We start from the raw sequence: 14,563 nt of genomic DNA, 5'->3' as shown, positions 1-14,563 counted from the left end.
CAGTACCTCCAACAAGGTTAAGAACCACTGATCTAGATATTAACTCATTCGCTGCTGACTATATAATGAGATTTTAGTTAGCACCTTTAAAATGCATGTTAATTACATCGATCGGCCGCCTGGCCATTACGAGCAAGTGCGTCTTCAGCGTCCAAAGTATTAATATGAATTTTTAAATTTAAAAAAATGGATATGGTTTTGATTGGCAATTGACAGAATAACAACACGTGATAAGTAAAATAGGTTACTGTGTTATTATTTCTGGCACTTTACTCAAAGCGAGCTTTCATGAACATTCTTTAGTCACATTTGGCAGCGGTAATTATCAATTTGAAATAATGAGTTATTTATTTGAAATGAAACGTTTTTTTTATTATATCATGAAGGCATAATATACATACATAGTTAGGTGGATAGATTGACTATTGACTACATCAAACAAACAATCAATGAGATCTCAAGAAACTGCAACTCAAAGACATATTTAGTTCAAATGTTGCGTGAGGTCGGCATCGGCGCACATCACTGTTAATTGTTTAATGATGCACTGTAATTTTGTGAGAGGACACACTACCACTGGAATGAGAATGGCCAGACGAGTAATCACCAGATGAAAGCTCATGAGAATATCCTCCGTGGGAAGAAAAGCTGTCAGATGAAAGACCATGTCCAGAGAAACCACCACCTTGTCCGCCGAATCCACCATCAAATCCACCAGCACCTCCTCCTAAAGCGTTACCACCTCCGAGTCCATTGCCTCCTCCGATTCCATTGCCGCCCTGATTGATGATAACTGGTACTTGTCGCTCAATTACAATAGCTTGAGGTACATTAACAGTGTAAGGCCTGTCAACTGGAACTGGATAGGGTCTTGGGACTGGTACTTCTACTCTCTGTACAACTGGTACTCGGACTGGAACTCTGACGGTGTAAGGTACTGGTCTGTTGACGTACACTGGGACTGCTCGTTCTCTGGTGATGGTGTAAGCCTGTGGTACTTCTACGGTGTATGGTCGGTTGACTGGAACCTGGACCGGAACGGGGACTTGTCGATCAACTGTGACTGGGTAGGGCTGCGGTACTGGTACTTGAACGGTGTTAGTAATGACGTTTCCACCACCTGCACCACCGCCGAATCCAGCACCGCCATCACCACCAGCGCCTCCAAAATCGCCACCTCCATAACTGGATCCAGAGCTGTAGTCTCCACCGTGTCCACCACCGTAGCCGAGGTCATGAATTCCTCGCTTTTCTTGCGTTTTGGTTTCGCTTGCTCCTGCGATAGCCAGAAGCACCGCTAATCCAACCCAAGTCTGAAATAAAAATAAAGAAATGGATATTTAAATACACAAAAAACACATATTATTAAACTTCATTACGCCATGTTTTAAACTAAACAGTTGACATTCCTGACAAATAGAGATAATTGGAAAGTTTTAAATAAAATTTTGACGTTGCCAATCAGCTGAAATGGAGAAGGGCGAGGCACATGAAAGGAGGGCCGCTGGACAAATGCCGTCATCCAGTGATATCCAAAGGGCACGAAACGGCCACAGAGTCGCCCTAAAAGCCGCTAGATTGACGAACTGGTTAAGCTCGACGGAAATACGTGGCAGCGAAATACACAGAACCGAGAGAGTTGGAAGAAGCTTGGGGAGGCCTTCATCCAACAGTGGAGTGATCCCGGCTGATGATGATGATGAAATAAAATTTTAAGTGGTGGAATTCGTACAATTTTCAAGCACATTATAGTAGAGACCGAAGCGTAATACAATCCCTTAATTACGGGGCCGAATACAGTTGGCTAAATAAAAATCACACTTTTTAAACAATATGTGAATGTCAACAATATTATTTTATTTCTATATTGAATATTCGCAAGGTTTTAAGAATGTTAGATTATTTATTATAGAAACTAGATCTTATTTTTTTTTAGTTATTTTTCTAATGCCTATCTATCTCTCTGAGGTTTTTCAAAATTATTTCAATATGTGTTTATTGGTTCATATTTTACCGCAAGTACTTATACCTAACATACATCCTACTGGAGAATATGATTTTCCATGATATGTAATGTTACATTATTTTACATACGTATATTTAATATCGTCGGCCTATAATATACCAGGTTCGAATCCAAGGTCTGGAAAATACACATATTGTTTTTCAATTTATGTTTGAGTTAGAGTTAGAGTATGGAACTAATAGGTTGAGCAAGTGGCTAACATATGTTTCTTGTAAAAAAAAAAATCTCTTAATACAAACCTCTACTCTGTACAGGCCCATTTGATCTTTTATGATCGGACATGGTAAAAAACAATATTTTATAAAAACAGGTCATAACTTTTTATACATCATTTTAATATATACTCTATTTAATAATAATTACGGTCATTGATGCAGAATTGATTAAGTACTTCCCTTTTTTTAAATATTTATAGTTGTTAGGGATTTAGTTCTGAAAGCACTTTACTACGTGAAAATATAAAATACATCAAAAATATGTTTATGATCTTAAGAAAATAAGAAATTATATATTCGAAATAGATTTTTGGCGTGTGTTCTTCTTTCTTTTTTTTTCGACGTTTCGAATCTCTTGATAATGTCCTTTGCAATAAGCACGAAACATCGATGAAAGAAGAAGACAGAACACACGGTGAAAATCCAAATATATATTTCAAAAACATACAAAGAAAAGTGAAAATCTCAAACACTCAAACTACACAATATTAATGTTAAAATTTAATAGGATCTTATTATTTTACGGATATTCAATAAACGCATATTTTTAATGGTTTTTAAAATTGTTTTATATTCTTATTGACTAATAAAAAATACTCAAAAAAATGAATGATAGAAAAGTGTATTACTATAACCATGTATAACCAAACTATTTATCTATGAGTGCGAAATAGTTTACATTTTTTTAAGTTAAAATATGAAAATTATTTTTGTAAAACATATAAATACGACAAATTGTACGTATTTTATTTTATTGCAGGCATTTTTATTATTACTTGAAACATTTTAATAGTATGTATGTACGTTATGCTATTAAATTTATAACAAAAAACTATTATGATAAATAAATTCCATATAAAGAAGATTAAAATAAGTATTTCCGGTTATTTTTTTTTTTTGACTCACCAGTGGTGCCATATTCTCAAATTTAAATTACTAGAATGTTTTCTACTGCCTCTGCCGAAAGCGAGTGATGTCTTGATTGAGTGCTTTTGCCTTTTTATACTCGCTCAGAGAATGAAGCAATACTAATTAAAGCACATTTTCTTAAAATTATTCTTAACCAAATGCATCAAAGTATGTAACATATTAAATTATATCGCTTCACAGTCATCTAATTCGAAAAACATTGCTGAATTTCGGTACTTACATGATTTTGTCGAAATTTTATTTGTTAGATGATAATCAAACATAATATCTATCTACATGAAAAGTTGTAGACACATCAGTAATACATATAGTTAAATTATCTTCGAAGTGTTTTTTTTTTGTCTTGGACACGCAGCTTATTATTATTACCAGCAATAATATATTGCACAATATATTATATATATATATATTTGAAATATAATTCTTAGTATTCTTGTAAATTAATACTTCCAATAAACAATACTTTTAAAAAGATCAATTATTGGTTTGCGTCTAGAGCAGTGGTTTTCATGTGCGACCACCATCAGTTTACCGAATAATAATTCAAAACTTCATTTATCTAATATATAAAAATTAATATTTGTGTGTTTGTTTGTTCGTATTGAATGCGCAGCCATACCGTTCATCCGATTGCGATAAATCTTTGTAAACTTATTGCTTGCACTTGCGCGAAGAGTATAGGCTATACTAATATATAAAAATGAATGTATGTCTGTCTGTATGTCTGTCTGTCCCGTATGCGTTCCTATACCATTCATCCGATTGCGATGAAATTTTGGTAAGTGGTTATATGCACACCCATAAAGGTTTCTGAATTAGAAAAATCATCATCTTCTTCTTCTTCTTCTTCTATTCTATATTTTTCTATTCGTATGGTTCCTATACCATTCATCCGATTGCAATGAAATTTTGGTAAGTGGTTGTATGCACACCCATGAAGGTTTCTGAATTAGAAAAATCATCATTTTCTTCTTCTTCTTCATTCTATCTTCTTTTATTCGTATGGTTCCTATACCATTCATCCGATTGCGATGAAACCTTCGTCAGTTGTTGTGTTAACACCCGCAAAGGTTTCTGAAATAGTACAATCATCTTCTTCTTCTCCTTCTTCTTCATTCTATCTTCTTTTATTCGTATGGTCCCTATACCATTCATCCGATTCCAATGAAACCTTCGTCAGTTTTTGTGGTAACACCCGCAATGGTTTTTGAATTAGTACAACCATCTTCTTCTTCTTCTATTCTATATTTTTCTATTCGTATGCGTTCCTATTCCATTCATCCGATTGCAATAAAATTGTCGTCAGTAATTGTGCCAACACCCGCGAAGGTTTCTGAATTAGTACAAGCATCTTCTTCTTCTTCTTCATTCTATCTTCTTTTATTCGTATGGTCCCTATACCATTCATCCGATTGCGATGAAACCTTCGTCAGTTGTTGTGGTAACACCCGCAATGGTTTTTGAATAAGTACAACCATCTTCTTCTTCTTCTTCTATTCTATATTTTTCTATTCGTATGGTTCCTATACCATTCATCCGATTGCAATGAAATTTTGGTAAGTGGTTTTATGCACACCCATGAAGGTTTTTGAATTAGAAAAATCATCATCTTCTTCTTCTTCTTCATTCTATCTTCTTTTATTCGTATGGTTCCTATACCATTCATCCGATTGCGATGAAACCTTCGTCAGTTGTTGTGTTAACACCCGCAAAGGTTTCTGAAATAGTACAACCATCTTCTTCTTCTTCTTCTTCTTCATTCTATCTTCTTTTATTCGTATGGTCCCTATACCGTTCATCCGATTGCAATGAATCCTTCGTCAGTTTTTGTGGTAACACCCGCAATGGTTTTTGAATTAGTACAACCATCTTCTTCTTCTTCTTCTTCTTCTATTCTATATTTTTCTATTCGTATGCGTTCCTATTCCATTCATCCGATTGCAATAAAATTGTCGTCAGTAATTGTGCCAACACCTGCGAAGGTTTCTGAATTAGTACAACCATCTTCTTCTTCTTCTTCTTCTTCTTCATTCTATCTTCTTTTATTTGTATGGTCTCTATACCATTCATCCGATTGCGATGAAACCTTCGTCAGTTGTTGTGTTAACACCCGCAAAGGTTTCTGAAATAGTACAACCATCTTCTTCTTCTTCTTCATTCTATCTTCTTTTATTCGTATGGTCCCTATACCGTTCATCCGATTGCAATGAATCCTTCGTCAGTTTTTGTGGTAACACCCGCAATGGTTTTTGAATTAGTACAACCATCTTCTTCTTCTTCTATTCTATATTTTTCTATTCGTATGCGTTCCTATTCCATTCATCCGATTGCAATAAAATTGTCGTCAGTAATTGTGCCAACACCCGCGAAGGTTTCTGAATTAGTACAACCATCTTCTTCTTCTTCTTCTTCTTCTTCATTCTATCTTCTTTTATTTGTATGGTCCCTATACCATTCATCCGATTGCGATGAAACCTTCGTCAGTTGTTGTGGTAACACCCGCAATGGTTTTTGAATTAGTACAACTATCTTCTTCTTCTTCTTCTTCTATTCTATATTCTTCTATTCGTATGCGTTTCTATTCCATTCATCCGATTGCAATAAAAATTTCGTCAGTAATTGTGCCAACACCCGCGAAGGTTTCTGAATTAGTACAACCATCTTCTTCTTCTATTCGTATGTGTTCCTATACCATTCATCCGATTGCAATGAAACTTTGGTGAGTTGTCGTGCGCACGCCTGCGAAGGTTTCTGAATTAGAAAATCATCTTCTACTTCTATTCGTATGCGTTCCTATACCATTCATCCGATTGCGATGAAACTTTCGTCAGTTGTTGTGCGCACACCGGCGAAGGTTTCTAAATTATTATTATATAAAATACAAAGTTTGTTGTTTGTTTGTTCCATCCAATTTTGTTTTTTTTTACTACATATTAATAACATTAATAACGTTTTCATATTTTGGATTGGATTTTAATTTAGTGTTCTTATGTTTGACCTTTACTCCTATTAGAATTATTTTCATATTGCCATATTGTATTACACTGATATTTTAATATTAAAAAAATAATTACCTTTTATTATTTTTCAAATATCTAAGATAAATATAACCACGAAGCGACCCTGTGCGAAGCCGGGTACTTCAGCTAGTAAAATTATAAAATTGAATGAAAAAAAAATTGATCGAAGTTATACGTTGACCAAGAATCAAGTCAATTGAGAGAATTTGCAACAATTTATTGCTATATTAATATTGTCGATTTTTTTTACTACTGTATACTGACTGTATGGACGCTAAACCAAGAGATGTCACGGAGACTTGAAGCTTTCGAGATGTGGCTGTATAGACGCATTCTCAAAATTCCTTGGACTGACCGGGTGATAAATGTTGAAGTTCTCAATCGAATGGGGAAGGACCGAAAAGTTCTACGTAGTACCAAAACCAGGAAACTACAGTACCTCGGCCACATTATGAGAGGACAAAAATACAGCATTCCCCAACTCGTCATTCAAGGAAAGATCAATGGGAAGCGTAGCAGAGGACGGCGTCGCATTTCATGGCTTGAGAACCTCCGTGATTGGTACGAGTGCAGCTCCACTGAACTGTTCCGGGTAGCAGACGATAAAGATAAGATCGCCTTGATGGTGGCCGACCTCTGCTAGGGGATGGCACAATAAGAAGAAGACTGTGAAAGATCATTCAGTGTAATGCACTTCATAAAAAATAAATATCGAAGCCAGTTGACAGCTGATATAAACTTAGAAGCAGGCTTGCATTGGAAAATTTTGCATTATTTTTAAATAAATATAAATGTACTAAAATGTTCAAATCTCTTTTATTAAATGGACTCGTCTATAAATAAATTGATATATTTTTTAGTAACTAAAATTTAGCTTTAATTTTTTTCAATCACAACAAAAGTGAAATTTGGTGCGGCCACCAGACGTTTTCATCGAATTATCAATGCCAATTGTGCGGTCACAGTTGAATTTCATGTGAGAACCACTGGTTTAGAATGATAGTTTTATTCCAGACCGATGTTATTTATGTAGATAGCCTGAATAGCATAATCAGCAGCGTATGCGCTTCCTAATCGAAAGATCAATCGATCGATCCAGTTTGCTGACTATATGTATGAGTAAACGGAGAACATGAATAAATCAGCGCCATTGAATATCTGTACACCGGAGCCAATGTGTTGCATGTAAGCAGCGGCGATTTTCTTCGATTGATTCATCACGATATTTTAAAGAGGTCTCGAAACAGTTCAAATCAGTTAAAAATATTAAATTATATCGAAGTCATGAAAAGATACGTTAATCACACATGAGATTCTATTTAATACATTGGACACTAAAGACGCGCCCATCGCGTAACGATTAAAGTGGCCATTCGATATCATTAGCATGCTATTTAACTGTGCTGATTAAAAAGTAATTATCTAGTCAGCAGCCAATGTGTTAAAGAATTACCCAAAGCATAAAAAAATCATGTAACATAAAATGGGCCTATAACATAAATAGTCAAAGAAATACGTACACATTTTGTAGTCGTCAAAATAAACCTCGAATATTATAATATTTTGTCATAACTGTCAACTACAATAATAATTATTTTACGTATTGGACGTCATTCTAGGAAATAGATTCATTGATATTTTTACTGGGTGCGTTAGCATTTGGAATGTATGCCTTTATTTTTTTTTATTCTAGGGGCATTCAAAATTAGTAATTTGCCTTGGCCCTTTTTATCCCTAAGCCCGTCAATGAATAAAACTTATTTTTCGTACGAATCTGAATATTGTTGTCAGTACGTTTTTATTGTAAATATTAATTTTTTTAATTAATTCAATCGTTTAAATATTTTTATTTTTATTATGAATTGAAGGCTAAATAATATAAAAGAAAATATTATCATTTTAAGATCTGCAACAAAATATAATTAAAAATAAGTATATATTATTATGTAATTATTTCGTTTTTCCTTATTTTACTCCTACAGTGTTTTAGCAAAGTATTTTACTCTTAGACAATAGATACATCATTTTACTAGTTTTATTCTAATTTGTTCGGACTTTCTAATTTCCCCTTCGTAAGTTGGTATAACATAAAATCAGTCTAGTATATAATATGGGGAATTGTTCCTTGCCTTTATTATACTATTTAGATTCTGATACCCTACCAGTTGTCGAAGATTGCAACGATATACGATTGAAGAATAAATCTTACATAAGTAATATAATTTTACATTTTCCAAATAAATAGTCCTGAAATATGCATAGGTCTTATGCGTAATACCAATTTAAAAAAAAACAATATTTTTAATTCTATGAAATATGAACAAAACAAATAAAAATAACGTTGCTGTTATTAGCATTACACGCTGAAAAATAGTTGTTAATTCAATTGTACGTGCATATAATACAACATTGTGGCGGTTCTTCAAAATAAATAAGAAAAGTTTTAGTTTTTTTAAGAAGACATTCTGGCCATTTTGATGTCTTCATTATTTATTAATTGTGAAAATAATACTTTTACATAGGTACGCAATATTTTTTTTGGTGGCGAAAGATGAGATTAGGTACCAACTTTATAAGCGATAGAGATTGTTCCTAAATCAGTGCATGGTGTGAATATATTCATAACTCGAAAAAGATCATCCCTCAGGGCAGCTATTTGTGAGGGTGGTTTTCTGTGGTAAATCAAGAATGGCTTAAATTTTACTTTGGTGGTAAATATAATAAATAAAAAATATAAATAGCTAGTATGTTATCTGATTTACCACAGAAAACCAAACGTGCAAACAGCTGCCCTGAGAATTTATGTTTTTCGACTTATTAATATATTCACGCCATACATGGAAATTATATGCCAGTATAAATTTCATATTAATTAATAAGAGTTTAGACATATATTATACATACTAAGATAGACTTTCCACCTTGTACAATATAATGAAGTATAGAGGACAATACATAGTGTAATTGAAGGGAAGTGAAATGTTGACATATAGTTCGATACAACAGAAAACATTGTTAAAAATACGTGATTACGGGAAGTAAATACTACGCGTTTCAAGTACAATCGAATCAAATATTGCATAAAAGGGATCTAGGATAATTTGGCACTGCCGACTGGACAACGGACAACTGGGTGCCGTACCTATACCTATATGAATGAAATTTACGTGCGTTATATTTTGAATTATAGAATGTGAAAGTACAAAACAACCATACATATTATTTAACTTTACTATTAATTATAAACAAATATTTTTGCGTATGCACCTTACAGGTGTAAAATTTAAGCTTGTAAATGTATGTTTTTATTCGAACATGTCATGTATCGGTACGGTGATCAGATGTCCGTCGTCCAGTTGTACTGACATTAAATTAAACGGGAAATTTAAGATATTCCATCCAGAACAATGCCGAAGGTATTTTTTCCCGAGAATCTCATTGAGAATTTCTTGAGAAATGAGGATTTTTGATATATCGGAAAATTCATTTTTCGAGATTCGAGATTCACCCTATTTAATTTTTTTTCTCAAGACGAGGTCCAGTCGGCGACACCAAATCGTTCCATTCCTAGCGGGGGTCTACAGTGGAAAAATACTACAATTAAAAAGTAATAAGTGTATATATAAACATTATGCTTTTGATTTCATTTAAGGTTTTTTAAATTTTGATTTAGGTACATGTTAATTTAAACTATATTACCAAGAACTTAGTTGAATGCTAGATAGTATATTTTAATATTTTATAATTGGACTGAGCATAATTACAAAGAGCTAATTTTAGTATTTTTTAACGCGGATATTTTGTAGCAATTGAATTAATTACGAACGCGAAGAAGTTTTTGCACAACTTTTACATGAAAAAATATGCACATTTAATAAAATCAACCACAATATTAACATACGTACGTTATGGCAGAGTGAATTTCGGCTGGAGTATAAAACCGCAGGGTAGAGAGTTAACAGGTACCAGTTGCTCATAGTAGCTTGTCTAAGTTTGAGCAATTACAGTCACATCATGAAAGTCTTTGTAAGTTTCTTTTCAATATTTAAATATTACATGTAATCATTAAAAATATAACCATTTCTCCAGATAACCAAAATTGACCTAATAATAAAAAAAATCATTTATCTTAAAACGCAATTTATGACGATTTAATTTCCGTTTCTAAAGCCGTTAATCCATCACCATCTTAGTATTTTCTTATAAGATCCAGTATTTTTGGATAGAAATTTAAGTTTAAAAAATATGCATCTAGTACATGTTATTTAATCTAGCTTTTGTCGACACCTTTGTGTTGTTTTGGTAGTGATTACTATTTATCGTAATTAAACAAGAATATTATACAAGATTTACTTGAAAATAGTTAACAATATGATGGTTTTTGTAATTGTAATTTATTTTTTAACAATAAATTAAATGTAATTTTAGTATCTACATTTGATTTTTAGTTGTTTTATTTTGTGATAAATAACTTATTATGCTATCTAGCATATTTTTATCTACTAGAATTGTTGGCATAATTATGCGCATTTTGTTTTCTACAATGTTTGTTCGATCCAGAGCGATGCTCTAATGGATTGGACAAATGACTAACAATCGTTGCCTATGAAATGCCTATTAATATGTCAACTTTACTTTATTTTTAGTAATTTAACGTTTAACTTGTGATCGAATATTTACATCAATTTTTATGCATTAATAAAATACTTTACAACATAATATCTTGTGCTTAAAGTGTCAGTCATTTTATTAAGTTTCAACAAAAATGTACAGTGCGTCTATTAAAATGATCAGTTCATATAAATATTTGCGTATCAATGAAAACCAGTTACTTATTTTTTTTTATTTTGACTAGATAATGTAGTTACATTTCAATAGGCTCTTTATAATGAAAGTATAATCGCAATCATTTATTCAATCTGTACATCAGAGCCAGTGTGTCATATGTCCGATTTTGCCGAAAATAAGTTAGGTACATAATGATTATGTGCCTAAATTATAATAGCTCTTAGAGCCGATTCCCTGTTTGATTATATTTCTAGTAGAAACATGAAATTCCTAAAATAATAAAACCGTTAGTTCATTAACATTATTAAATACATCAAAATAAGAAATTATGTGTTATTTATGGATTAAATTTTCTCATGTACCGAAAAAATATTCAGAAATATTTTTAAAATTTGTGGACAATTCTATTTAATTTGTCTTATAATTTTATTATTAATAATTACAAGATAAAAATAACTTTTTATACACAACGTTTTTAAATTTTCTGTTGAACCATATAAACTTGACTTGACTAGCTTAAACGATCAAAAAAAATTGTACTTGACATGTCATATTGATTTCCATAGTAACGCACGTATATATTATAACGTGTCGAAATAACTTTTCATACATATCAGAATTAACTGAAAATTAATTCAATTCTACTTAAATATGGCTTAAAGTATTAAAAAAATACATTGGCATCATGTTCTGATATATTCTAAAAGTTTCAAATGTCTAGCTAGTCGGGAAGTTAGTTAAAAATCGATTGAAAGATTTGTACCGGACAAACAACCACCGGACAAATAAGAATACGAGCTAAGAAAAACGTTGTAAAATAGGATGTTAGTATATATAAGATGCCCAAAAATACTTATTTGGTAATTAATTATTGTATTATTTATTGATTTCAGGTCGCTTTAACGGCCATCCTTGCCTTGGCAGGAGCATCTGAAGAGAAGAAACTGGAAAAACGTGGACTCCAAAGCCTTGGATATGGAGGCGGACACAGCTTTGGTGGCTCAAGCTCAGGACTAGAATCTGGTTATGGTTCCCACGGAGCCCCACAAGTCATCACGAAAACCGTCCATGTCCCACAGCCTTATCCAGTTCACGTTGAGAGGAAAGTACCAGTGCCCGTCAAAATCCCCGTCGACAGGCCTTACCCAGTCCATGTGAACAAACCATACGCTGTAACCGTCGATAAGCCCGTCCATTATAAGGTATACAAGGATATCCCATACCCAGTTAAGGTACCATACAAGGTTCCAGTCATCCAGCGAGTGGAAGTTAAGGTACCCAAGCCATACCCAGTTCCAGTTGACAGGCCTTACCCAGTCAAGGTAAACAAGCCTTACATCGTCGAGAAGAAGGTCCCAGTATACATCGATGCAGGAAGCTCTCATAACGGTGGACATAGTTTCGGAGGCCACAGCCAGGGAATTTCTGATTATTCTTCACATGATTTCTCTGGATCCAGTGGATACTCCCATGACTTGTCCAGTTATCATGGTCAGTAAATTGGAAAGATGGAAGAAGACCGACTTGATTATATTTTCATGATACTCATTTCAAAATTTTCTTTATCATAATTTTTGGCTTGATCACTCCATTTTCATTATACTTTCATCATTAATTCGTTTTGGCATACAACTTTAATATAAATATATTTTTTTAAATATGTGATTAAATAAAATAAAATTTCTGCACTCCAATTATACGTTCTATATTTCCCCTATAAAATATTCCTTCATATAAATATTCCAATGGTATTGCACAATACAAGTATTCCTGTCCACATTCTGTTGTGACATAATTATCTAGGTTGGTACACAAGATTTACTTCCCTCCATGGGTCATGAGTCCTTCTCTATATTATCTGTATTTTAAGCAGGTAAGTAAAATACATCAATATAAACATAATATCATCATCAAATATTGAATTGCCAAGATCAATAATAATTCATTCATAACAATATATAGGCGATATTTTCAATAAAGAATGATTGTGTATATTCGGTATTAAATAAAAAAAACATATTATTCCCAAGTACAAGAATGTCGATTATAAATTTAGCTTGCGCCGGACATGAGTAACAAATAATTAAGTAATGTCATTTACCTTAATTGATACATAGCCGATCTCCTTCGATTGGCGGAATTAGACGAATCTCAGATAAAACGTAGTTATTAGAAATAATTTGCATGAATCATAGATGGATCGATGAGAAACTAGAGCACTCACCCGAAAAGTGAACGATGTGAGTTGCTGTAGTCGTAATCGGTCCAACTTTTTTTTTTAATTGGTACGTTTCTGAGATTTTTCAAACTTATGTATTTTATCTGATTATCATTCTGATGATAGATTATTACATGACCAGAATTAGCTATAATTGGTTCTATCCAGGTTTACATTTACAATAAATGAGATACAATTCGTAGAACTCAAATTAGAAGGGGTTTCAGACCCCGGAATTAATAAAAATGAAATTTCATCGATTAGTTAGTTTGTAAAAAAATATGATTTAACCCGACATTGGAAAGTCAAAATTACGCAATGGTGTGACATTGTAGGTGGTATATAATGAAAACCCAATAAATTCGAAGTTTATTTTTAAACGTCCAAATTGCTTTGAAAAATTTTCACAGTGTATCTTCAACTAATTGCCAAGGTTTAATATTATAATTTCTACATTATGACAAAATAAAATTTATTTATAAATACAAATTGGCAATAATTGGTTAGGTTTTATTGTATTAATCAATGTTAATAAAATGAAATAGTAATTAATTTTGTGGAATAAACAGGGAAAAGGTATTATTAAATAAATATATTTTGCTTGCCCCCTCTTTTGGTTCCTTAATGCTTAAATACAGTCATCCTTCTACCACTCTCATACATAGATAGATTGGGTTCATTGTTATGAATGGGGTTGTAGGTATATTATTTTGGGTATACAAAAAGCCAACTAAGTGGTAGTTAAACTAAATAATAGTTTATTCTTGACATCGATAAAAACTGTAAAAGAATATCTACATTTCGCTAACTATAGCATGAGTCCTAATCCTAAAGGTTGTTAGGATGTTTTAGCAAAATAAGATAATACATACAGTCTAACTCGGTTATTACGAACTTGGGCATAGCGAATACTCGGATGTAATGAGGAAACATTCGTTGACATTTTGGTTTATGATTTTCTCCATACATTCATTCACTGTTATAACGAGCTACTTATCGGATATACTGAGCTAAAATACGTTTAATGTGTCGATCGTTTAAAAACATTTCGACCCTAAGCAATAAAATCTGATCAAACAGGATGCCGCCGGGGACGGATTACGTTTATGACATTAGTTAATTGTCTAAATATCTACCTAATTGTTGTTTTCACCGACAATAATGAAAAAGTATCCACGCATATGGTTGCAAAATCCAAGGTTTGTGAAGTCCGTAGGTACCTACCAGAGTTCATTACAATAAATAACTTCTTTTGTTTGGCCATGCTTGTTTCGGGGATTTTTACAATGGTTTTCAGATTTTTTATTTTCGAGTTTTTTTGCTATGTGACCGATCATTTAAAAATACCTATTCTAAAATAGTGTCA

At 32.7% G+C, this 14,563-nt stretch overlaps 2 protein-coding genes across 2 annotated transcripts; one reads left to right on the top strand and one right to left on the bottom strand.

Moving 5' to 3' along the window:
* Positions 1–232: 232 nt before the first annotated feature.
* On the bottom strand, positions 233–3,216 carry LOC147071366 (uncharacterized). Its single transcript, XM_085948298.1, has 2 exons — positions 3,148–3,216; positions 233–1,313 (listed from the first exon to the last, which is right to left on the bottom strand). The coding sequence occupies exons 1-2, from the start codon at positions 3,157–3,159 to the stop codon at positions 537–539; spliced, it is 789 nt and encodes a 262-aa protein (XP_085804424.1). The 5' UTR covers positions 3,160–3,216; the 3' UTR covers positions 233–536.
* A 6,939-nt stretch (positions 3,217–10,155) lies between these two features.
* On the top strand, positions 10,156–13,775 carry LOC147071365 (uncharacterized). Its single transcript, XM_085948320.1, has 2 exons — positions 10,156–10,217; positions 11,873–13,775. The coding sequence occupies exons 1-2, from the start codon at positions 10,206–10,208 to the stop codon at positions 12,476–12,478; spliced, it is 618 nt and encodes a 205-aa protein (XP_085804446.1). The 5' UTR covers positions 10,156–10,205; the 3' UTR covers positions 12,479–13,775.
* The last annotated feature ends 788 nt before the right edge of the window (positions 13,776–14,563 follow it).

This window comes from Rhyacophila brunnea, unplaced genomic scaffold, assembly GCF_057557595.1.
Source record: "Rhyacophila brunnea isolate RB1 unplaced genomic scaffold, BYU_Rbru_1.0 scaffold_20, whole genome shotgun sequence".
NCBI lineage: Eukaryota > Metazoa > Arthropoda > Insecta > Trichoptera > Rhyacophilidae > Rhyacophila > Rhyacophila brunnea.
The sequence above is the reverse complement of the archived record's forward strand: the minus strand, read 5'-3'. Positions and strand labels throughout refer to the sequence as shown.